This window comes from Peromyscus maniculatus, chromosome 12 (genome assembly GCF_049852395.1).
Source record: "Peromyscus maniculatus bairdii isolate BWxNUB_F1_BW_parent chromosome 12, HU_Pman_BW_mat_3.1, whole genome shotgun sequence".
NCBI lineage: Eukaryota > Metazoa > Chordata > Mammalia > Rodentia > Cricetidae > Peromyscus > Peromyscus maniculatus.
The window spans coordinates 13,864,103-13,887,464 of NC_134863.1; the positions used below are offsets into that span (position 1 = coordinate 13,864,103).

At 44.5% G+C, this 23,362-nt stretch overlaps 1 protein-coding gene across 3 annotated transcripts in view; it reads right to left on the reverse strand.

Moving 5' to 3' along the window:
* Positions 1 to 6,232: 6,232 nt before the first annotated feature.
* Dgkg (diacylglycerol kinase gamma) overlaps positions 6,233 to 23,362 on the reverse strand; it is a 209,540-nt gene continuing 192,410 nt past the window's right edge. For all 3 annotated transcript variants that reach the window (XM_006985051.4, XM_016003621.3, XM_076548617.1), the window contains 2 exons: positions 20,884 to 20,944; positions 6,233 to 9,043 (listed from right to left, as the gene is read on the reverse strand). In XM_006985051.4, coding sequence (XP_006985113.1) covers positions 8,945 to 9,043; positions 20,884 to 20,944 — 160 coding nt within the window. In that variant the 3' untranslated portion in view covers positions 6,233 to 8,944. The remainder of the gene's footprint in view (positions 9,044 to 20,883; positions 20,945 to 23,362) is intronic.

Sequence of the window (23,362 nt, forward strand, 5' to 3'; positions counted from 1 at the left end):
TTCAATTATTGACCTCCAGTTCCTAGCCTCATTTCTCCCACCTTAGTGACTGTGCTTTCTATGTATCTTTTAAAACGACCTTTAGTATGGTGTGAGGACTCTGATCCGGTTGAATTCTGCACCATTCTTGGCTGTTTTTTTTTTTTTTTTCCTGCATTAGAGTCTTAGGACAGAGACCAGCTGGTGCCTTGGAGTAAGGACCCAAGAGGGTAGAGGAGAGGATAAGGTGCATGGCAGCTTTCTGCTGCCCAGAGTCTGCCCTGTGCCTACACACGGTCTTCAGAAGAGAGAGGAGGGGATCGTGTGTTCATTTTGGAAAGCAAGGACACGGACACACACACACACACACACACACACACACACACACACAGCTGGTTTGGGGGTAGAAAGTCACTGTCACTATGTCTGAAGCTCTGAGGATCTCCCAGTGCCACTGTCAGTGGGGAAATGGCTTTGAAGGCAGTTTCTGAGACATCTGAAGCCTGGATTTACTACTGAGATTTGCTGTTTCTTAGTTTCCTCATTGTCAAGAGATGGCCTGACTTTGTAAGATCCTTGTTAAGCTCAAAAGGAATAGACTTTGGACTAAATGATAAAAGGTGATTGTATTTAGTAACAATTCCACTAATTCCTGGATACTTCTGTGAGCTGGCCCTCTCTCCCTCCCTCCCTCCCTCCTCCCCCTCCCTCCCTCCCTCCCTCCTTCCCTCCCTCCCTCCCTCGCTTCAGGACTTCTAAGTCCTTTCCTTCAGTTTTGGAGACATTGTTCGTGTTCACATCCCTTGCCCAGGCTGATTTTCCGAACAGTCTAGTTCTGTCTCTCCATCTCACAAATCTGTGTTTCATTGCACTGGTCTCTCCCTGTGTTGTAAGTCTACCTCAGGGCTGCCTTTTGTCCCTTGTCACTTCTGACTCGATCTCTAAGAAGTAGATTGCAAGTATTTATGCCCTCTGCACAAGCTGAATTTCATATTTTCTGAATCATGAAGCTGCCCTCCATGTGACCCAGAAAGCCCTTTGATGATCCATATTTAGCTGTACCCATCACTCAACAGATGTCTGGGTAAAGGCCCCATGAGCTCCCTCTACATCCTGTGGTTTCAAGTTCCTGAGCTGTTGGTTAGAAAGCTTTCATCCCCCTGCCCCCTACCCACTCTAGAACAGAAGGACAAATACCCACGTTAGCTGTTCACTTATTCATTGAAAGATTTCCACTCGTTACCTACTACAAGCTTGATGCTGGGCTGGGTAATTTTCTCCTTGCTTCCAGATTTCTTCAATTGACTTGTGATCATTCTTCTAGAATTACAACTCTCATTTAATTAATACCTCCCAGCTACAGTCTTTCTTGACTCCCGTGAGACCTGGCGTCTTCCTGACAAGCAGATGCCTTGATACCATGCACCTGCTTTTGCACCTTCATATTTCAGGGTAAAACAGGCTCGTCACAGCTCTGTCCCAGGGACTTAGGCCAGCAGACAAGCTTGCAGGGCTCTGGTGTCTTGTACCACACAGGAAGAATGGAGTGGTAGCAATAGTAGAATGCCCAGCAGGTGAAGTAGGTAATTTCCCAAACCCCCTGGCCTTCTGCATCTCTGCCTCTTATAGAGATGCCCACAAGGAAAGATATTTCTCTGCTTCCCGAGCACTTTGGATCTTCCCATTAGATATCTTGGCATCTGAAAGGCAGCCTGCCATTCTGTTCCCGTGGGACACAGATGGCTCAGCCCACACCTATCACTAATGAGGATCACACGCTGAGCCTCTTTTGGGGAGGCTCTCTTAACAACCCAGCACTCATTCCTCATCCTGGCTGGTCATTGTTGACTGTGGCATTTAAGCCTGGAAAGACTGTTTGCTGTTCTCTACTCACAGAGCAGAACAAAAGCCTATTAGGTGGGTTCTGGGTCCCCCTCTGGTAGAACCTGAAGACACTGAGAATTAAGGGATGAACACCAGTTGGATAGCCAGGATAAGGGCTGGGGATTTAGCTTATCCATGGAGGCTGATAGGTTTAAAGGTGAGATTATTTAGTAGAAGATGATAAGATGGCTATCCAAAGGTTGACTAGATAGGATATCAGTCTTTCAATGCTGGGTCACTTCATTCAGGGTACTAGTTGAGTTGAAAACACTCTGGTATGAATGATAGGGGCACAAAACCTGTGGGAAAGCATAGATTTTGATGAACATAGACAAGCCCTGGCTCTACTGCTCTCTGTGGGAAAGGAATTTTTCCTTCCTATGCATTCATTCTCTTTTCTGTGAAGTGAGTCTGATGTCCACATTCTAGATGGCTTTGAGGAATATGAGGGATAATAGTGAAAAGACCTTGATGTAGTAACAGGCAGCGAGTGAGGCAATGGATAGGAATTTCCTTTTCTAGAAAATGGCCATGTATATTTCCTCCCTTTGAACAGAGTGTGGAAATATGTACTCCAATATGGTGGGATACTGTGGTGATATTGTGTCCCCCAACATATTGTACACCCTAATAAACTTATCTGGGGTCAGAGAACAGAACAGTCACTAGATACAGAGGCCAGAAAATGGTGGCACACATGCCTTTAATCCTAGCATTCCAGAGGCAGAGATCTGTCTGGATCTCTGTGAATTCAAGGCCACACTGGAAACAACCAGGTGTGGTAACAAGAGCCTTTAATCCCAAGAGGTGATGGCAGAAAGCAGAAATGTATATAAGGCATGAAAACCAGGAACTAGAGAGAGCTGATTAAGTTTTTAGGCTTTTGAGCAGCAGTTTAGCTGAGATTCATTCTGGATGAAGACTCAGAGGCTTCCAGTCTAAGGAAACAGGATCAGCTGAGGAATGGGCAAGGTGGGGTAGCTGTGGCTTGTTCTCTGATCTTCCAGCATTCGCCCCAATACCTGGCCCTGGGTTTGTTTTTATTAGTAAGAACTTTTAAGATTTGCGCTACAGGATACAAAGTAAAACTAAAAAACAGTGGGTCGTGTGATTCCCCTCCTAATAGGAGTTTGATGCCTAGATTTCAAGGTGGAGAGAGAGAACTGACTCCTGAAAGCTGTCCTCCGAGTTCCACATGCTCACCTCCCACCCCATACACACAGAGTAGGATAACAGCTTTTGCTTCTTATTATGGTTTGGTCATAGGTTTTAACTAGGAGACTTTCAAACTACGAATTTGGGTCCCAGTGAGAATGTGATGTGATGTCTTCAGTAGTCTTTCCTTTCTTTCTTTGGTTTGTTGTTTGTTTTTTTGAGACAGGGGCTCACTGTGTAGCTTTGGCTGGCCTTGAACTCACAGAGATTTGCTGTCTCTGTGCCCATCACACCTGGCAGTCTCCTTTGGTCTTAATGGTATAGTCCACTCCTAATGGACTATCAGAGCTGCCAGGGAGTGGTCACAGTCACCACCAGCTACCAGCTTGATTGGGCCCAGTGTGTTAGACCAGCCCTGCCACGTGTAAGTTTGCTCTGACTGGTTAGTGCCCATTGATCTAGAAATATCTCTTGGAATTATTTTTCATTCTTTAAGAAAATAAGGGATTCCAAGAAATATTTATCAAAAGGCCTTAATAAATCTGGCTTTTTTCTTTCCTTCCCCTCATACTCCCTTCTCTACCCTACCTGGATCTGAGTTAACACTGATGCCTACCAAATAGTTTCAGCACCTTTATTTATTTTTGGGGGGGTGGGGTGGGGGAAGATGAAGGGATTATAGCTTGCTTCTCACCCAACCAAGGTCAGGGTTCTTTCTCTAAGGACAGGTATATGTTCGTTCCCTCCCAAGGCAGTAGTCATTAAACCAGAAGTTTGCCCTCTCCATAGTCTTTAGAGGTGGTTTTGTTCTCTGGAGCTACACAGCTGATAACAGCTGTCATGCTTCCTTTTGACTTGTTCCCCTCTTTAAAACTCTGCCTAGTCCCTTCCATGCTCCAGAGGCAAAGAATCCAGATCCTTGGCTCTTGCTTAGAAATGTACATAGAACCACGGTAAAAATGGGTACTATCAGAGAAGAAACAAGAGATTCTTATTTGGTACCCTGCACTCCCAGTTACTCATGAGGCTGAGTCTGGAGGATCATTTGAGCCAGGTTTAAGGCAAGTCTTGGCAACATGGTAAGAATCACCCTACGCCCCATTGTCAAAAAAGCAAAAACTGTTTATAAACAAGACCAAAACCAAAACATTTTAGAGATGGAGTCTTTTCCTAGAAAATAATTTTGGGGGCTATTATTTCAGAGAATGGTTACTTCCATGTTCATTTGAGAACAATAAAAACTGGTTCTCTTAGGGGACAAAAAAAAACTCCATGGTTTATCATTTACTTATTTATTATCTATTTAATAAATATGAGTGGTGTGGTGGTTTGAATGAGAACGGCCCCCACAGGCTCATAGGTTTGAATGCTCAGTCCCCAGTTGGCAGAACTGTTTGAAAAGGATTAGGAGGTTATAACCTTGTTGAAGGAGGTATGGCTTTATTGGAGGAGGTGTGGCCTTGTTGGAGCAAGTGTGTCAATGGAGGTGGGCTTTGAGGTTTCAAAAGCCCATATCAAGTTCAGTCAGTCTGTCTGTCCATCTGTCTGTCTCTCTCTGCCTCCAACTTGCAGATCAGATGTAAGCTCTCAGCTCCAGCACCATGTCTGCCTCCTGCTATGTTCTGCCATTAGGTTATGGACTCACTCTCTGAGACTTTAAGTAAAACCTCAATGAAATGGTCTCTTCGGTAAGTTGCCTCTGTCGTAGTGTCTCTTCATAGGGCCAGAGAAGTAAGCCAAGTGTGTTGCCTGTGCGTGTACCACATTCATGCTTAATGCCCTCAGGGTCAGCAGAGGGAGATGGATCCCACTGGAGTTATAGATAGTTGTGAGCTGCTGGGAATAGAACCTAGATCCTCTGCAAGAGTAGCCAGTGTTCTTAACTGCTGATTCATTTTTCTAGCCCTCTATGTTCTCTCCGCCTCCTCCATGTTTTTCTCCAAGCCTCTTTATGTATTTCTTAGAGGGCATCTAGTACTTGAACAGAAAACTCTATTCCCCCCATGGGATATTAAAATAATAATTATTACTGTGTGTATTTATGTGATGTGATATGGTGTGTGTGTGTGTGTGTGTGTGTGTGTGTGTGTACACATACACGTATGCACGCACACATGCATGCATACCATAATGTTCATGCTGGGGTCAGGGGACAACTCCGTGGAGTCAGTTTTCTTCCTTTACCTTTGTGTGGGTTCCAGGGATTGAACTCAGGTAACAAGCTTGCACAGCAAGGTGGTTGTTTTTTTTCCCCATGAGCAATCTCCTCAGCCCTTTCATGCAACATTTTAGGAATACTAGTGTTTTGTGAGTCATATTCTAGAAAGTTATGGTTTCAGAAAGGGTGTCAAGTCTTAGACTAGACATGTGAGATGATTTTAATTTTAACTAAACATTTGAAGTTATGTTCTCACTGATTCCTATTGGACCCTAGAGCTGGTAACTGAGCATTATCCTGAGAGCTGGTAGACCCTTTCTTCCCTCCCTCCCTATCCCCTCTCCCTTCCTTTCATGTTGACATCAGACACCCACCCACCTGCTTGAGAAAGTTGAGGTGTAGGCCTCGGACGTAGGGAATCTGGGAGTCTAAACCCTGCTTATCCCCAGGACTCCATATTTTTGTAGATCCTGATTGTGGTAGTATTGAATGGAAGGTTCAGCCTAGCTTGGACAGAAGGTAACTTGAGAGTTTGGGCTAAGAGAAGAGGGGGCTAGAGATGGGAAAAGTTGATGCAATTATTTTTGGCAGGAGTTGGAACCAAAGCAGCAGGAGAGAGTAAGTTTTAAGACTCTCTGGCAAAGAAACTTCCTAATCTGTCACTGAGTATGTGTAAAAAAGTGATTAGTAGGTCTCTATATTTATCGTGATTACTCACAAATACGTAATTTACATAATATATACAGCACATTAAGTACTATGTCACCTTATATAATGTGCATATGTATAATATATATATGCATGTTATATAATGCCAGTCTGGAGGCTCTTACAGGTTCTGCCAAGTATTTCCTAATTTATTTGGCAATTTTAATGTATTTTTTTTCCCATCTGTAGAATGAACTCTCTTGAGAGGAGTTGGTCTGTGACCTGAATATAATCGTCCTACAAAGTCTGTCTCCACTCCCAACTCGCTGGGGAAACCCCGTGAAAAGCACGCCACACTGAGCCACGATTCCTGCCCTTCAGCCCAGTGACGACAAGGTGCACTGAAGGTTTCTGGTTTCATTGTTTTTATTGCTGGTGGGGTGGAAGCATGAAGGCAGGTGAGAACATGTCTGCAGCATGGAAAGAAATCCGAGCGGTCTCGCACATTAGGGGCCAGGCTCTCCTCTGACTGTGCAGCGTTAGGAAGCCACCCAACACCAGAAAGCCCCATTCTCGGAAGGGTGGAGATGATAATACTTAGTTGGCTAACCTTAGAGCTTGGAGTGAGGGCCACTAAGATGATGCACTACACAATGAGAAACCCCAGTCAGGGTGTTCAAAAGATGACTTGTAAGGTAAGGTTAAACAGCAACACAAGACTTACTAAGACTAGCAAATCAGAAGAGCAATGCCATGACGTTTTGTCCTCTGTGCCTCTGGAAGGACTGGGCTGTGCCACTCAGGTCACATTCAATCTCTGCAGGGCCCCTTCACGAGACTTGGGAGTCCCTGGGAATCCATTTCACTTCTTGATGGTGCTGTCTCAACCTGCAGTCTTGGGGGATCAGAGCTGAAACACATATAAACACTTCTGTAAATGTCTTAGAGTCACAGACCCTCAAGCTGAACCTGTGTCTTCCGAAACAGTGCCTGCTGCCGTTTGGGAGCTTGTTGGCCACATCGCCAAGCATCCCATCGGTATGTTCTTTAGGTGACCTGGATCTCCCCTTGCTCAGCAGAAGCATGTTAGGTTGAGTCGGGTGGTCCCAGGTCTCAGTCCTCGATTCTAGATGATGGCTTCCTTCAGAGGTGGGCTCAATTTGTACACATTCTTCATATTCCCTTCCTTGTCCATTGCAAAATTTGAGGCAGCTCAGTGGGTTGATGTCATTGGGCCCAAGTTTTCTCTTGAGAAATCCGAGACAGAGATGAAGGCCGGGTGAGCCAGGGGGCTGAGGCAAAGTTGACTTTCCACCAATGATGTGTAGAGTCACCCTCCATAGAGGAGGGGGATGCTGGTACCAGCTAAATGAAGCCCCCTGAGCATGACTAAGACTGTTCTGTCCTGGTTGTCAACATCCTACAGAAGGTAACTCTTTACTGAAGTCACATCTGTAGCCAGGAATGTTTCCAAGGCAAGAAGATCTGGTGACCGTGATGAGTGACATGGGAATTCAATCAGATGACCTGTGTGGGGCCTTCAACTTCAGGCCAACTTCTCTCCAGGCAGGACAAGCCATAGAGAACTTGGGAAGTGGCCCAAGTCCCCACGTCCCATTTTCTTAATTTCCTTACGTGGGCTTGTTCCATCCATGCATAGGCTATAGGGATGATGATTCCTCCCTGGCAACCTGGATCCAAGTACAGCCACTTCTTGGTGACTAGAAATGACCCTGTTCCCAGATGAGGGTTCTTTTGTCTATTCATGATCTTCTTAGTAACATTTACAGCCAAACTTCATTAGCCAGGATACCATGGAGAAACCTTTTAAGTTTTCCACAACTCAGTTTCCTTATCAACCAATGGGAGAACCAGCCCTGAACAGCGTGTTTCATGGTTGTTCCCAGGATCTAGATCATCCACGTAAACCTTGTAACCAGCCAGGAAATGTGTCTCTACAATCAAACGATGTTCGGAAAGTAGGGCACTTCTTTTTTCTTCCCCATTTTTCTGTTCCCACACTATCTATGTTTATTTCTAAGGAGGAAAAATCCAGCGGTAAATAAATATTTATATAATATATATAAACATATATGCTACATATGTACATATATAAGACCCTCAGACGGTCGTCTGTCACACTGTGAGAGCGGGAAGTGCCAAGAAACAGGCGATCTCCTGACGGGCTGTCTCCTAGCTTTCCCAGCAAAGCCTCTCCCTCTCATCATCTCTGCCACCAGGGCTTGGGATTCAAACAAGAGACACACTTTGGCCTGTGTGGTAGTGAGGGGTGGGAAGGACTAGGAGTGTTGTTTTTTTTTTTCCCTTTCCTTTTTACACAATATTATGACATCAATTTGAAAAATAAAGTCCACTTTTCTCAGTTTTCCCGCCCAGGGGTTCATAAGAACTATGAAAAATAAATACCACATCTAAAGTAGACTGCCCAGGCAGTCTTGTTTGTTCTCTGAGCAAAGAGCCACCAAGAGATGCTTCAGGCAGCGAACAAGTGCCCATGGACAGCAGAGAGAACCAAGAATGGAAACAGCTTTCCGCAGCTTCTTGGCTTTCCTCAGCAAGTGAGGGGAGGAGCTGTTGCTGTGAGGACGAGGAAGAAACCATCGTGTGCTTGCTGAGCCCTGCCAAGGGTTTTGCTTGGAGAGCTAGAGGCTGTTTTGTTTCCATACAGAAGGACTTTTGTGCAGAATTTCTGGGTTGGAGCTCTTTCCCCTGGCCACATCCGATCTCACTGTAGGCAGGAAACCTACAGCCTGGAACCTTACAGGAGCGGTGAAGAAAAGGGGATTTCTCCTTCAGGCTCAAAGTCTACCCAAGGCCTGTGGGAATGTGGAAGTTGCTGTATGAGCCAACCCATCCTGGTGGGCCCTGAGTCCGTTCAGAATATTTCATGGGTATTGGCTCTGTGAAGAGTGGATCCGTTTTCAAAATAGGTAGACTGTACGGCAGGATGACATTTTCCTCTGGAAGGGTGGCTTTGCTTCATCTGGTTACAGGGGTGTGTGTGTGTGTGTGTGTGTGTGTGTGTGTGTGTGTGTGTGTGTGTGTGTGTAGATTCTTCTTTCTTTTCTTGGGGGAGCTGGTGTTTGTTTGGCACACTGTTTAGTCTTTTGAACGGCTTTTCCTCCTCAGTGAAAAGAAACTGCTCTTTTGGGGAGGCCCCATCATCATAGGTGCCTGGTTTTTGTGAGTGATTTTAATCTGAAATAAAGAAACAGAGATAAATTAGTGGTAATGCAAAATCCATTAATTTAGGGGAGAGTGAGTTGTGGAAAAGAAAGCCGGCCAGCTTTGGGCTCAAAGGAGCCCCATGCAGAAGGACAACTGTCCTTGAACAGTTTCAAAATTGGCAACTTGACCCTGACTGGGCCTGGAGTTTGGCACTGCTGGAGGCGAGGGGCGGAAACACTGGGGAGAGACAGGTGTGAGCTTCCCACGTGGCGATCAGCTCGCACCTGTCTTGTGTCCTTGCTATTCATAGATTGTCAGAATGTCACAGCCAGAGGAGACCTTTGGAACCTTCCCATTCACCCCTCTGTAGGATGCATAAGGAAGAGGAGCCCGGAGCTCTGTCAGGGACTTAGCTTAGCCTAAGGTCACATGATGGGGTAGTATCTAAGAGGCAGGAGAGCTACAGCACGGTTCTTCATGTTCCCAGTCCCAATTCAGCCCAGGCAGCAGACATATGTCAACCAGATAACCTGAAGGCTTCAGTGTAGCCTCTGGCCAAGCAACCTCATATGGACAGTTCCCAGATGAGTCCCTTAGGAATATCCCCTTATCTTAGACTCAAAGACAACCCTACTTTCTTAGATAAGCTTATTATTGTTATTTTTTTTAATTTTAAGGTTTATGATTTTATTCTATAAGCATTCCATTAATTATAGACATGGCTTCAAAATGCTTAATTCCTATTTGAATGTGGCCTGGTGACACTCCCACACTAATAATCTGCATTATCACTCCATCGACATTTATCAGGCATGATAGATGTTCGGAGTGGGTGGCTCATACGGGAACAGGAGGTACTTAGGATTCAAAGACTTGGGTGTGGGGCCGGGTACGTCTATTTCTTTGGTGCAGAACTTTGGACAAATAATTTATCATTCGGAGAACAGTGCTTGCCAAACTTCAAAGCGAGGATAACATTGATACTGTTTCTTTACACAAAGATCATATGACAGACTATCAATGAAAGCCCATTGTGAACTATAAAACGGAAGTGAATGGCTGGGTGTTACAGTGGAGAGGGAGGGGATGGATGCCAAAGGAAACAGAGCCTTATAACCCTGTGAACCTACTCTTGGGTTTTTACCATACCATTGAAAGTGACAGTGTGACCATAGAGAAAAAAAAATAGAATTATTGAAGAGACACCCATCATCAATTTTAAATTAATGTACGATTAGCCAGGGGGTCTAAAAAAGAAGTTATGTAAAAAACAAGAATGATGAGAACGGGGGCGGGGTGGGGGGTTGCAGTTTGAAGGCAAGGAAAAGGAGAAAAAGAGGGTACGGGGTAGGGGGACGTGCTGTGGGATGTTCTGTATGTCCTGTGGGAGCCCTTCTTGGGTTCTTTGTGGCGTTACCCAGCAGGTCCGTATAGAGGATGATTAGGACCATGGGCCTGAGTGCAGGTGTTTGAGATGGTCTGCACTTGGCTGTGCTGGGGGATGGTCTGTATGTCAAGTTGCTCTGATTGGTTAATAAATAAAACCTGATCGGCCGTGGCTAGGCAGGAAAGATAGGTGGGACTAACAGAGAGGAGAAATAAAAGGACAGAAAGGCAGAAGGAGACGCTGCAGCCGCCGCCATGACCAGAGACACTGCAGCCGCCGCCATGACCAGCAGCATGTGAAGACACCAGTAAGCCACCAGCCACGTGGCAAAGTATAGATGTATGGAAATGGATCAATTTAAGATAAAAGCACAGTTAGCAAGATAAGGACAGTTAGCAGGAAGCCTGCCACGGCCATGCAGTTTGTAAGCAAAATAAGTCTCTGTGTTTACTTGGTTGGGTCTGAGCGGCTGTGGGACTGGCGGGTGACAGAGATTTGTCCTGACTGTGGGCAAGGCCGGAAAACTCTAGCAACAGGGATGACGTACGAACAGGCTGGGATGAGGGCAAAGGATGAGGAACATGGGAGGCTGGGCAGTTGGTTGATACAGGACTTTAAAAGGGAATGGCAAGCCTGGGTTCCTGTGAGGTAATCAGAAACCACAAAACACAACTGAAAAAGACTATGGGCCATCACTCAACAGCAGCCATCAGAGTGAGCTCGAGTGGGAACGTCAGGCTGTGAAGGCACCACTGTAAGTCAGGCTCACATTCACAGGCCTCCAGGAACTAGAAAGAAAAGCATGGAAGCGAAAGACGCTGGACAACCAGCAAAGCCTGGTGATAGAACTGAAATGACAGTCCTGTTGGCTTTTCCCCGCAGAGTAAGATTCTCCACCAGAGGATCGGATCAAGAATCCACCACACACCATTTTGTAGTGTGCGCCATACTGTAGCTGTTACATTTGCTCCAGCTCTGATAGAGGTGAGGCACAGGGGGACTCTGGCAGCACCTCTCCATGGCCTGCACCCTAGCACGCTCAGACGGTAGAGATCCGTGACACCGGCTTTGGGATAAGCCTTCTCTCACTGCTGAGCTCAGCCACTCATTTGAGAAAGACTTCTGCCTCCTCACTTAGATATCCCTGAACCAACTGGATGCTTGCTGGGAAAATGTGCTGGGTAGGAGGAACCAGGCCAGAGAAAAGGGCATTTTCCTGGCATTTGAGATGGCTAAGTTTGGGGACACTGGTGGCAGCTGTACATGGTTTCATTACGAGAGAAGGTCCTTGCTTCTTTCTCTGCCTCTGACTGAACTAAGACTTGCCTGTTAGCACCTCCAAGGCTAACAGAGGAAGCGAAACTCAAATCTGTTTTGCATTTTTTTTTTTTTTAAAGATGGGCTCACTGTATAGCCCTGGCTGGCCTAGAATTCCTTATGTAGCCCAGGTTGGCCTCCAATTCATGGTGATCCTCCTTTATCTCCAGCCTGAGAGCTGGGATTCTAAGCGGGCTCTGCCACATCCAGGCCCGTAGGGTGGGCGTTTGGAATGCCTCTTTAACACGATAATTTACTCATGTTTGAGGATTTGATTGCTGCAGCTAACTGAGAGATGTATAAAAACATAGCCTCGTCTTGAGTGGAAAGGATATCAGGCCTTTATCCCCAAGTTAGAAGGGCATGTGGATAAAGCAGTCAAGTCCAGTGAGGAGATAAAACCACTTTGTCAACCCTTACTGAAAGAGCATCCTATGTGTCTTAGTCAAAGCTCAAACTTGCTTGCTTACTGAGCTGGAAATTAATGATGGGGGGGGGGGCTATTGTTAGTGTTCTGATGAACAGAATGAACTGATCCAGTACTCCCTGTCACAGTTCAAACTTCATGAGACCACCATAGCTTGTGAGTTCTTTTTTTTCCTAGACATGTTTGTATTTGTGTGTGTGTGTGTGTGTGTGTGTGTGTGTGTAGCCCTGGCTGTCTGGCTGTCCTGGAACTCACTCTGTAGACCAGGCTGGCCTTGAACTCACAGAGAGCCACCTGCCTCTGCCTCCCCTGTGCTGGGACTAACGGTGTGCACCACCACCTGACTGATGTCTCCTTTAAACAGAGTAAAATGCTAAATTTCACTCCTGTTAGAGATTGCCTTTGCAGTACCAGTTTCCGAAAACCAATGCGTTTTATCATTTAAAAGAAGCACTAAAAGGGAGGGAGCTCTTGAATGTTGCCACCTGAGAGCAAATGGCTTGCAACTAGTAAACACGACCCAAGCTGTGAGTGCGAAGCCTTCCTAAATCACGTGGGAAGTGCCCCAGGCCTTCCCTGGTCACTGGAGTGTGGCAGGGCACAGGCCCGAAAGATCTGTAATGCTCTCTGTGACATTTGAGAAGTTAAGGAAATTTTCTTTCTTAAAGTTATCATAGAAGAGGGGGGCCTTCTAATGAAAGAGATATTATCATCTTTTAAATCTTAGATATTTCTGCCGGAAGTGGTGACAGACACCTTTAATCCTAGTGGGAGGCAGAGGCAGGCAGATCTCTGTGATCTCTAAGGCCAGCCTGGTCTGCAAAGCAAGTTCCAGGACAGCCAGGGCTGTTACACAGAGAAACATTGTCTCAAAAAACAAACAAACAATCTTAGATATTTCTGGGTTCTCCATGGTCTTGGAATCCTCTTTCAGGAGCGTTTCCTAGCACAAAAGGCCTTCGTAACAGTGACAGTCGCAGACAGACCAACTTGGCAGAATTTAGAATCACCCTAGCCTGATGATGTTCATTAAGGAGGTAAGACCTTCACGTCCTGGGCACCACAGCCTGGCTGGGGTCCTGGACTGTGTAAATGGAGAACCGGAGAGGAGGACAAGGGTGCATTCATCTGTTCCTTTTTCCTCACTGTGGAGGCCATGTGACCAGTTGTTTCCTGTTCCTGTTGCCTTGACTGTACCCTTGAACTGTGGACCAGAAGTTGATTCTGTTAAGATCTCGTTAAGTTGATTTTGTTAAAATAGTTCATAGCAACAGAAAAACAAACCAAGACAGGCTTCACATGTAGTGGGACAGCTATGCAAGAGGGAGACTGACTGACCGACCCGTGGGAGGTTTAACTACAGCAGAGGTTCACAAACGTGGGTCCCTGAAACTACACATCAACATCTCCCTGGATTTGTCAGAAAGTCCAGTTCTTGGACGTCAAGACCAACCAGGTTAGAACTCTGAGAAGTGTTCCAATCACATAAATTTTAACCCTCACCCCAGCCTCACATTTACTCAAGTTTGGAAGCCGCCAGCTTGAATAACTGTGGTCATTTTCAATGTAATGATTTAACTATTATTCAGCTTTAGAAGGAGATTCTTTTTAAATTTCACTTTTTGAGAAAGTCTCGTGTATCCCAGGCTGACCTCCACCTCATCATGTAGCTGACTATTATCTCAAACTTATGATCCTTCTGTCTCCACCTCCCCGGTGCTGGGATTATAGTGTGATGCATGAGATACTATTTTACAGCACTGAGTAAGCAAACGTTCCTAATAAATATAGATTTTACATATATCTATGTGTTTCTATACATAAACAGATATCTGGTCATTTTTAAGAATTTATAAAACAACTTTTGTTTTGTTTTTTGAGACAGGGTTTCTCTGTGTAGCTTTGGCGCCTTTCCTGGAACTCACAGAGATCCACTTGCCTCTGCCTCCCGAGTGCTGTGATAAAGGTGTGCGCCACCACCACCCGGCTTTATAAAACAATTTTAAAGTTTGAAAATCCTCCAGATAACAACTGTTTTCTTGGTATACTATTTAAATTATTTTTATGCTTGCATGTCTTGACCAAAATCAAACCAATGTCTAAATCTGCTGTTTTATTTGATATTATTTTGACAGTGCTTTAATATCCTCAAAATTTCATTTTAAAATGTAAGTTTACCTTTACTTAATTAGTTTCTCTTACTCAGTTCTGGAGAGTGAATCGTGGACTTTGTGTATGTTAGGAAAGGCTTTGCCCACTGCACTATACTTCTAGCCCTTAACATTTTATTAAATTGTACTTTCGATGTTTAAAAAATGATTCCATTTGATGAATATCATGTAGGGCTGGTGAGATGGCTCAGGGGTTATGAACACTGGCTGCTCTTGTAGAGGACCCAGGTTCAGTTTCCCCCACCCACATGGTGGCTCACAACTCTCTATCTAGAAGAGGGGATCTGGTACCCTCTTCTACCCCCAAGGGTATCAGGCATGCACAGTGCACATACATACACACATATTCATACGCATAAAATAAATTTTACAAAAGTTTTTAAAAACCTACCTCCTCATGAATGTTGGACTTTTGTGAAAATTCCATTTTTTTGTTATTTATTTTTATTTTATGTCTATGAGTGTTTTGCCTGCATGTCTGTGACCCATGTGCATGCAGCACCCACAAAGGAAAGTAGAGGGCACTGGATCCCCAGAAACTGGAGTTATAGACAGCTGGGAGCCACCAGGTGGGTGATGGGAACCAAACCTGGGTCCTCTGCAAGAACAGCAAACGCTCTTAACTGCCGAGCCACACGTTTCCTCCTGATACATGGTTCAAGATGCATTCCAGAAAAGCTGGACCGGTTCATTCTCCTGTCTTACCGAGTGTAAGGCCTTCCCATATCCTTGGCAGAAGGAAATATTTTCTTACACTTATTTGGCATGTGTAGAGTTACATGGTGTTCTCACTGTCTTAATTTGAAAAATCTTTCCCCCTTTCAAAAATTGTGTTATCATGTATTACTCCATAGGTTAGTAGCCTGAGTCATCTTACCTGCAAATTATCTGCACATTCTTACATTGGTAGAACTTTTTCCCTACTGGATTCCAAGTATTAGTTTCTTTTTACAGTATAGGAACTAGCCTGTTCTTTTGTATTGCTGTTACAAGCACCTTGCCTTTAGGATTATAAATATCTCAACAATTTCTGCCCTCCCCCTGCAATAACGTCAAGGTTGAAAACTCTTCTCTTAAAGTTCCTTTTTTATTCCTCTGGGAACTGCATTGTTTTGTCAGGTTAAAAAGTTTGAATGGGGATTTGGGGATCTCTATTTAAGACGTGGGATATCTCTGTGATGGCTACATTTTATTGATTTGATATAGTCCAGAATCATTGTCTGGGATGAGGTTTCACTGAGGGCTTGTCTAGGTCAGGTCAGCATGTGGAGGAGTGTCTTGTTTATATAAAAAGAGATGGGAAGCCCCGTCCATTATGGATGACACCAGTCCCCAGGCCAAGGGATCCTGGTATGCAGAGCATACCCTCTGCTCTTGACTGCAGATGCAATGTGACCAGTTCATTCAAGCTCCTGCCTCAGTGACTTCCCCACGAGGATGGACTGTACCCTGGAACTGTGAGCAAAACAAACCTTTGCTTCCCTAAGTTGCTTTTGTTGGGGTATTTTATCATAGCAAAGGGAAAAAAAACCAAGATGGCTTCCATATTCACCTTTTAAAACTTTACACCTTGTGGGAAGGCTCATTCATGTCCCACAATTCAGCTGTATATTTTATATCTTGTGGCTACTGTTACAATAATTGTTTATTTTGCTAGTAGACTTTTTGGGTTGGTAACTGCTGGTATATAGGAATGCTGTTATTTTTGTCTACTTTTCTATAGGACTTTCCTGAAACAATTTATGCTGTGAGGTTTTCCACTGAGTGCTTGAGTTTTCTATGGCCACCATCCCTTACAATAGTGACAGTTGATTATTTCCCAAATATTTATGTTTATTTTCTCTTTTGTATATATTGCATTGTTAAGCAGTGTTAACATTTCTTTCTTGTTTGTGGTTTTAATAGGAATTTTTACTAAAATTTTAGTATTAAGTAAAATATTTGTTATTATTTAGGATTTAACAAAATTTTCATTATTTTGAATGAATTTCTTTCTGGTTCTAGTATTGTTTGTTTGTTTGTTTGAGACAAAGCTTCTCTATATATCTTTAGCTGTCCTGGATTTTGTTCTATAGACCAGTGCTGTGGGATGGTCTGTATGTCAAATTACTCTGATTGGTCAATAAACAAAACACTGATTGACCAGTGGCTAGGCAGGAAGTACAGGCAGGACTAACAGAGAGGAGAAAAGAAAGAACAGGAAGGCAGAAGGAGTCACTGCCAGCTGCCACCCTGACAAGCAGCATGAAAAGATGCCGGTAAGCCACGAGCTGCGTGGCAAGGTATAGATTTATAGAAATGGATTAATTTAAGCTATAAGAAAAGTTAGCAAGAAGCCTGCCATGGCCATACAGTTTGTAAGCAATATAAGTCTCTGTGTTTACTTGGTTGGGTCTGAGTGGCTGTGGGACTGGCGGGTGACAAAGATTTGTCCTGACTGTGGGCAAGGCAGGAAAACTCTAGCTACAGACCAGGCTGTCTTCAAATTCAGAGATCCTCCTGACTCTGCCTCCTGAGTTCTGGGATTAAAGGTTTGCAACCACTGCCCAGAAGTCATAGTATTCTCTGAATCTCTCTAAAAATAAGAAATATTGCTAGGCATGGTGACTCACACCTTTAATCCCAGCACTTAGGAGGTTGAGGCAGGCTCATCTCTCTGAGTTTGAGGACAGCCTGGTCTATGGAGAAGTTCTGGGTCAGCCATGGTTACACAGGAAGACTTTGTCTCAAAATAAGACAAGACAAAATAAATGAACAAACAAAAGAAATGCTGGGTTGAAGAGAAGGCTTGTTGTTCTTGCAAAGGACCTCAGTTCAGTTCCCATCACCCACATCGGGAAGCCCACAATCACGGGAACTCCAGCCCTAGGGGATCCAATGCCCTCTTCTGGCCTGTATGGGCACCTGTATATATATGTACAATTAAAATTAATCTTTAAAAAATGTTGAATGTAATTGAGTACTTTGGTCATCTATTTATATTATCATGTCACTTTTCTCTAAACCAATGACAGCAGGTTTCTGTTCTCATTCCTATGATATGTCCTAAGGGTTGAATGATCCTGTCGGCATATTTTACTGACCTTCCTATATGTTGGCTTGAATATTTATATCATATTCAAATTTGAGTCACATTGTTCTACAGTTTTCTATTTTTAGGTATAATTTTTTTTCAGTTCAGTTTTTTGTGTACGTGGGATATATGCGTGTGCGTGAGGTATAGTACACATATGTTTGTAGTGTGCATGCATGTATGTACTCATGCCTGTGGAGTCCCAAGGTTGACGGTTTCGTATTTTGTATCACTCTCTGTCTTATCTTATTGAGAGAGAGTCTGTCACTGAGTCCACAGCTTACGGGTCGGCTACCTGGGGTGGGCAGAGAGTTCCAGGGATCCCCTTTTCTCTGACGTTCCAGCATCAGAGCTACAGACATTCGTGCCAATGCCAGGCTCTCATACAGGCATCAGGGGTCCAAACTCAGGTCCTGATGCCATGTAGCAGGCACTTTCCTGACCGACTTCTGCCCCCAGACCCTCATCATGACATTTCCATATATGTGTGTAATGTACTTCGGTTACATTCACCCACAACCCCCTCCCGCCTGCTCCCAGTCCACTGGTGTTCGTTTAACTAGTTTCCTATCTACTTTTGTGCCTTTTGTTTTATTGGGCATCAGGTCTCACTAGGCCTCTTTACCGGAGCGTAAGTGAGGAGGTACAGGAGCACAGACAGCTTACCATTGATTATACCACGGAAGAAAATGTCCTGCCTCACACTGGAAGCCATTGACTGTATCTAGATCCTCAGGGCCTCATGAGCCCCTCCCTGCTCAGTTCATGGGTTTTGAGGTCACTTTGTAGATGAGTCTTTGAAAGCATTTTCTATTTCATTAATGGTTGGATTTCCTTCAATTTTTTTTTTTGGTACAACTTGATTAGAATCAAAATTACATATTGTTTTATAATTAAATAATGCCGTTGCCATATACATTAAGACTTTATATTACATTCGCTAGATATTTTTTACATTTTAATAGTCCTGATATCAGCTTTTCTCTTTTAAAGTGAGATTTTAAACACTTGCCTTGTCGAAAAAAACCGATCCTAGATTTTACTGTGTTTAAAGTTATTTACTTTGTCTTTTAATATTATTATTTTTCATTTGATTTCTCATGCAAGAACAGTATTCAGCTTCTGTATACAATATTATATATAACACACACGTTGTTGTGGAATAATCTTTTTTTTTTTAGCATGTAAAATATGTTTTATTGTTCTTTAAAAGGGTTCAGGATTTGGTTTTAAATCAGGCTGCACACCTTTCAAAAGTTTGACATCTCTCACCTTGCCAAACTGACTTCCACTAGCAATACTTCATTAAATCCAAAAGAAAAAAAAGTTTTAATTTTGAGGAGAAAAAAACAAAGTCCAGTTCTGAGAACAGTTAACATTAGTCTTATTTAAAACAATATGAGGGCTGTTTTAGGTTGCTTTATCCACCCTTCTCCTCACAAAGAACCAGGAATGTAACTCTATCTCAGACAGGCATTGAGACCGATGGATACCTGCATGCACATAGCCTCGCGGGAACACATGTGCTCATGCACAAATGCACACACCAAACTTCTGAACATGTCAGGTGGAAAAGGGTTTGCTGGTATTGATCAGAACCCCTGGAGTCAACAGTCAATCTAAACTTAGAAGGTAAGATATTTTGATCTTGAGTCTATGTTAAAGCAATCTATTTGTCGTCATGTTCTGAAATAAGAGAATTTTGGGTTGTATCATCATTTTACACTTTAAAATTCTAGAAACAATGTCAAAAAAGCATTATTTTTCGGAATAATCTTTTTGTACACTGTGAAGATTTGTCATTCGGATTGGTTTAATAAAAAGCTGAACGTCCAATAGCTAGGCAGGATTTCTGGGGCAAAGAGGATGCTGGGAAGTAGCAGAAAGGTGGAGTCACGAGGAGATGCCATGAGATACAGAGGAAGCAGGACATGAAGGAGGAGAGGTAACAAACCATAAGCCATGCAACAGCACATAAATGAGTAGAAATGGGTTAGTTTAAATGGAAAGAGCTAGTTAGGAACAAGCTTTTATATCAGCCAAGCTTTCATAATTAATAATAAGTTTCTATATGGTTATTTGGGAGATGGCTGGCGGGACAGAAAATCTGCCTACAACAGAGAGACAGAGACAGAGTTTTGTATGTGGGTGCCCATGGTATGTTGCTTTCTGAGAGAGAGAGAGAGAGAGAGAGAGAGAGAGAGAGAGAGAGAGAGAGAGCGCTTTGTGTGTGATGAGGATTGGCTGGCAGGAAGTGCCTTTACCTACTTAGCCATCTCACCAGCAACCATTACTAGTTCTTATTACAGTGTGGTTTATTTTATTTTATTTTTTTTAACCCCTTCATACGGTTATGGTAAGAATTTGCAAAGAAATCTCTACCTTTGACCTTTATAGAAGATGCCACTCAAGGCATTAGAAACAAAACACAAAAGAGAGCTTGATACTTGAAGGGCTCCAAAGAGACTATTATCATGGAAGAGTGGAGATGCTCAGGAAGACAGCTTCTGTCTCTTCTGAGATTGCATATTTGCTGTCAGATTGAGGGCATTACTCATGAAGTTCCCCAGTGGATGCCCTGAAACCAGGAGCTGGGTCCTTAAGGGGGAACGGCCCCGAAATGAGGGGGCCTAACTCTCATAGCAGCGCTGACTGGAACTAACGTAAGTCTAGCTAGACAGCAGGGGAGGTCTATTTGTTTTCTATTTCTGTTCATGTGTATGTGTGTGTCCGCATGAGCTTGCGTGCACCACGTACCTGCAGGCACCTGTGGAGGCCGAAGGGGGTCAGATGCCCCTGGACCTGGAGTTAGAGGCAGTTGAGAGCTGCCTGATGTGGGTAGGAGAATGGAAACCGGGTTGTGTGTAAGAACAGCTCTTAACTGCTGAGCTGTCTCTCTAGTCCCAGTCTGTTTGAGGCAGGGTCTCGCTCTGTAACCCTGGTCCATCTTGAACTTACTCTGTAGCTCAGGTTAGTCTTGAACTCATAATCCTCCTGCCTCAACCTGTGAAACTATAGCTTTCCTGTTCCATGCCCCTTATTCATTTGCTGATGGCATTCTAGGGTTGTCGTTACAAGTCTGGCACCATGTTCCGTGTTCTGGTACCATACCAAGGCAGATAACCAACCTGTCCTTCCTGTGGAGTTTCCAGGGAGGTCCTCAAGGCCGTGGGTGCACTAAGGGAAGTGTGTCTGGGTACCGGGTAGGATTTGGTGTGTGTAGGCTTGGCTCCAGATAAGGAAGCATTCTCTAACATCTGGACTTGCTCCTCAGCGGAACAGTCTTTCTTTTGACCCTGCCATGTGGGTAGGTTCAAGCTGAGGCGGTCAAGTACCATGGATGAAGTCTCAGAACAAAGTAGAAAAGGGGCTATTCTAGACAATCTTCCAGGGTCCCTGTCAGGTTGAGATGCACCGATTTTATATCAAGTCAGTGTCTTCAAAACAAAACAAAACCATGCTTCTTATGCTCACCTCCAGGACCAGCAAACTTACCGTGCAACATGGCTGCATCCAGGGCTCTCCATCTACTTGCATCGGCAGAAGCTTGTTAGTCCTGGAACCCCCAAACCAAAGAAGCAACAGTGAGGCCCTCAGAGTCGGAGAATCATCACCACTCCCACCGAAGAGAGACAAGTGAAGACCTCACTTGCTCATTTAGGAGAAGCTCATTGAGACCAGGGGAACGTTCTGAAAACATAATCTTCAGCCCATCTCAGGGACTGGACGTGGCAGGTCTGGAGGCAGGCCTACAGATCTGTGCTTTAATAGTTTCTATAGGAGTTTCTCCGGGTTCCGTCTTCAGACCCCACTGTGAGAAACTGTCATGGGCACACCGAAAGCCACAGCCACCCGGACACCTGGCCAGCAAACATGACAGCCCCACTGCTGAGCAGCGCCACCTCGGTCCAGCGAGCAGCCAGAGGGGAAAGTGGTTCCTGCCCAGCTCTGCTCTGGAATAGGAAGAGGCCTGCGCTCCTGGCTGATGAGTGGTTGCAACATATCCAGGAGGTCATGTCTCTGAGCTACAGAGGTTACCATGTGCACTCAGCTCCAAGAGGCAGAATACCCTGGTTTCAAATGCACCATGGCTGTGCTGGGAAAGGGGGACATCTAGGAATAGGGACCCCAAATGTAGGAGGACAAGTGAAGAGAAAGTGTTGCCCTCTTGCTTGGGAAAGACTTATTATTATTATTATTATTATTATTATTATTATTATTATTTTGCATATGGGCTCCGTAGACTCTACTTGTCCTCCAATGCCTTGGGAGGAGGGTAGTCCTCTGGCCAGGGGCATGTGAACAGTCACCACCCACTGGACAGGAACTCCTTACCTGAGCTTGGTAGCGTCCCTATTTTTGACATTACAAAATGCGAGGGGAAAGCACTATATTTTGATGCAATAACTCTCTGGTGGACTCATTATGTTTCGCAATAAAAGTGATAAATCTAATACTAAAAACAACCTATCAGCAGAAAGGAGGCCTTTGCATACTCAGGGATAGAGAAGTATCTGAGGAGTGCCTAGCGGGATGGAGCTTTTAGCTCAGCTCTGTGTTTCCATCTGGAAATAGATCTGTTGACTTCTGGAAAAAGTCCCCCTCATACTTAACTTCTTCGATTCCTTGGCAGTCAGGACACTGTGTTCTTTGTAATCTACAAAAGCGATGGCTGCAATATTCTAAGGGCAAACTGGCCCCACAAGCGTGAGAGCTCTGGACAAGGGCTGCAGAGGTGGGTCTGGAAACAAGGCTCCGTCCTGTCGCAGCGATGGTTCCAAAAGAGAGGGGGTAAGGTGTGGGGAATGGAGATCCAGATGATACAGAGACAGGCACTGACAAGGGGATAGTGGAGCAGACCCTGGGGGAACCACAGACGGGCTCTGACTGAGGGGTGGTGGGAGGGCCAAGAACAGACTCCTCAACTGTGCTCTCTCTGACATTTGCCCAAGGGTTTCTGGGAGAAAGCGTTCTTTAGTTAACCGCCTCTGGGAAACCCTTTACCCCTAGCCCTTCTAAGAGAGCCCCAAGGCAAACCAAGAGATAGGATCTGAAACGAGAGAGAAAGAGGTAAGGAATGAAGGCAACTCAAACAGGCAGGGCGGGTAAGAAGCTGAGGGGAAAAATGTACCCAGAGGGAGCTGAAACTGGAGAAACTCCTATCGGACCCCACAGCATCCAGACTTGCAGTGACTGGCTGTGTCATCCATGTCCCCAAAAAACTACTACTCTCTTGGTGAGCACAAGAAGTTTGTTAATGTTAATGGTTTAGCATATGAAGGCATCCTGTCCACACACAGAAGAGCAGCTGTGACCCCTGGCATTATTCTAATGTTTTACTTTTATAAAAAGAAAAAGACAAAGAATTGCACCTCTGGTCCCTGAACTTTATACATGTACTGTTTACGTCACCAGGTAATTTTAAGAGGGTAGGTTATAATGGACTCTCTAGTTGATGACAGCATTATTCCTGGCCCGGTACAATTTTTCCACCTGAGGTTCAGGAGTCATAGCAGGAGAGGGAGCAGAATGATTGTAAGAGCCAGAGTGAGGGACAGGGAATTTGCTGTGGAGATTGTGTCTCTTGGAAATGACAGAGAAGCTGGAAATGACAATGACCTGTGAAACCTCACCAACATGGCTGCCTAAAGAAGACCAGAACAAGGATGACGCCAATAGCCCTGCTATCGTGGATGGGGGTGGGGAGAGGTAGGGGAAAGTCATGGGGCATCAACCCTGCACCAAGAACTACAGGCAGCCAAGGAATGCTGAGAGCAGGAGAAATAGCTTCCCCTAGGGAAGGGCACACCGATTGGCTATCCAATACCAAATGGTCATCCCTGAAATCCTAGACGTACAAATGACCACATGGCCTGAGCAGATATTTGGGAAAAATACATATGTAACAGTTAAAGAATATAGTCAAAGTGTTCTTTATCAATACTGCCAAGCTTCTTTCGCCAATTTGCTGTAG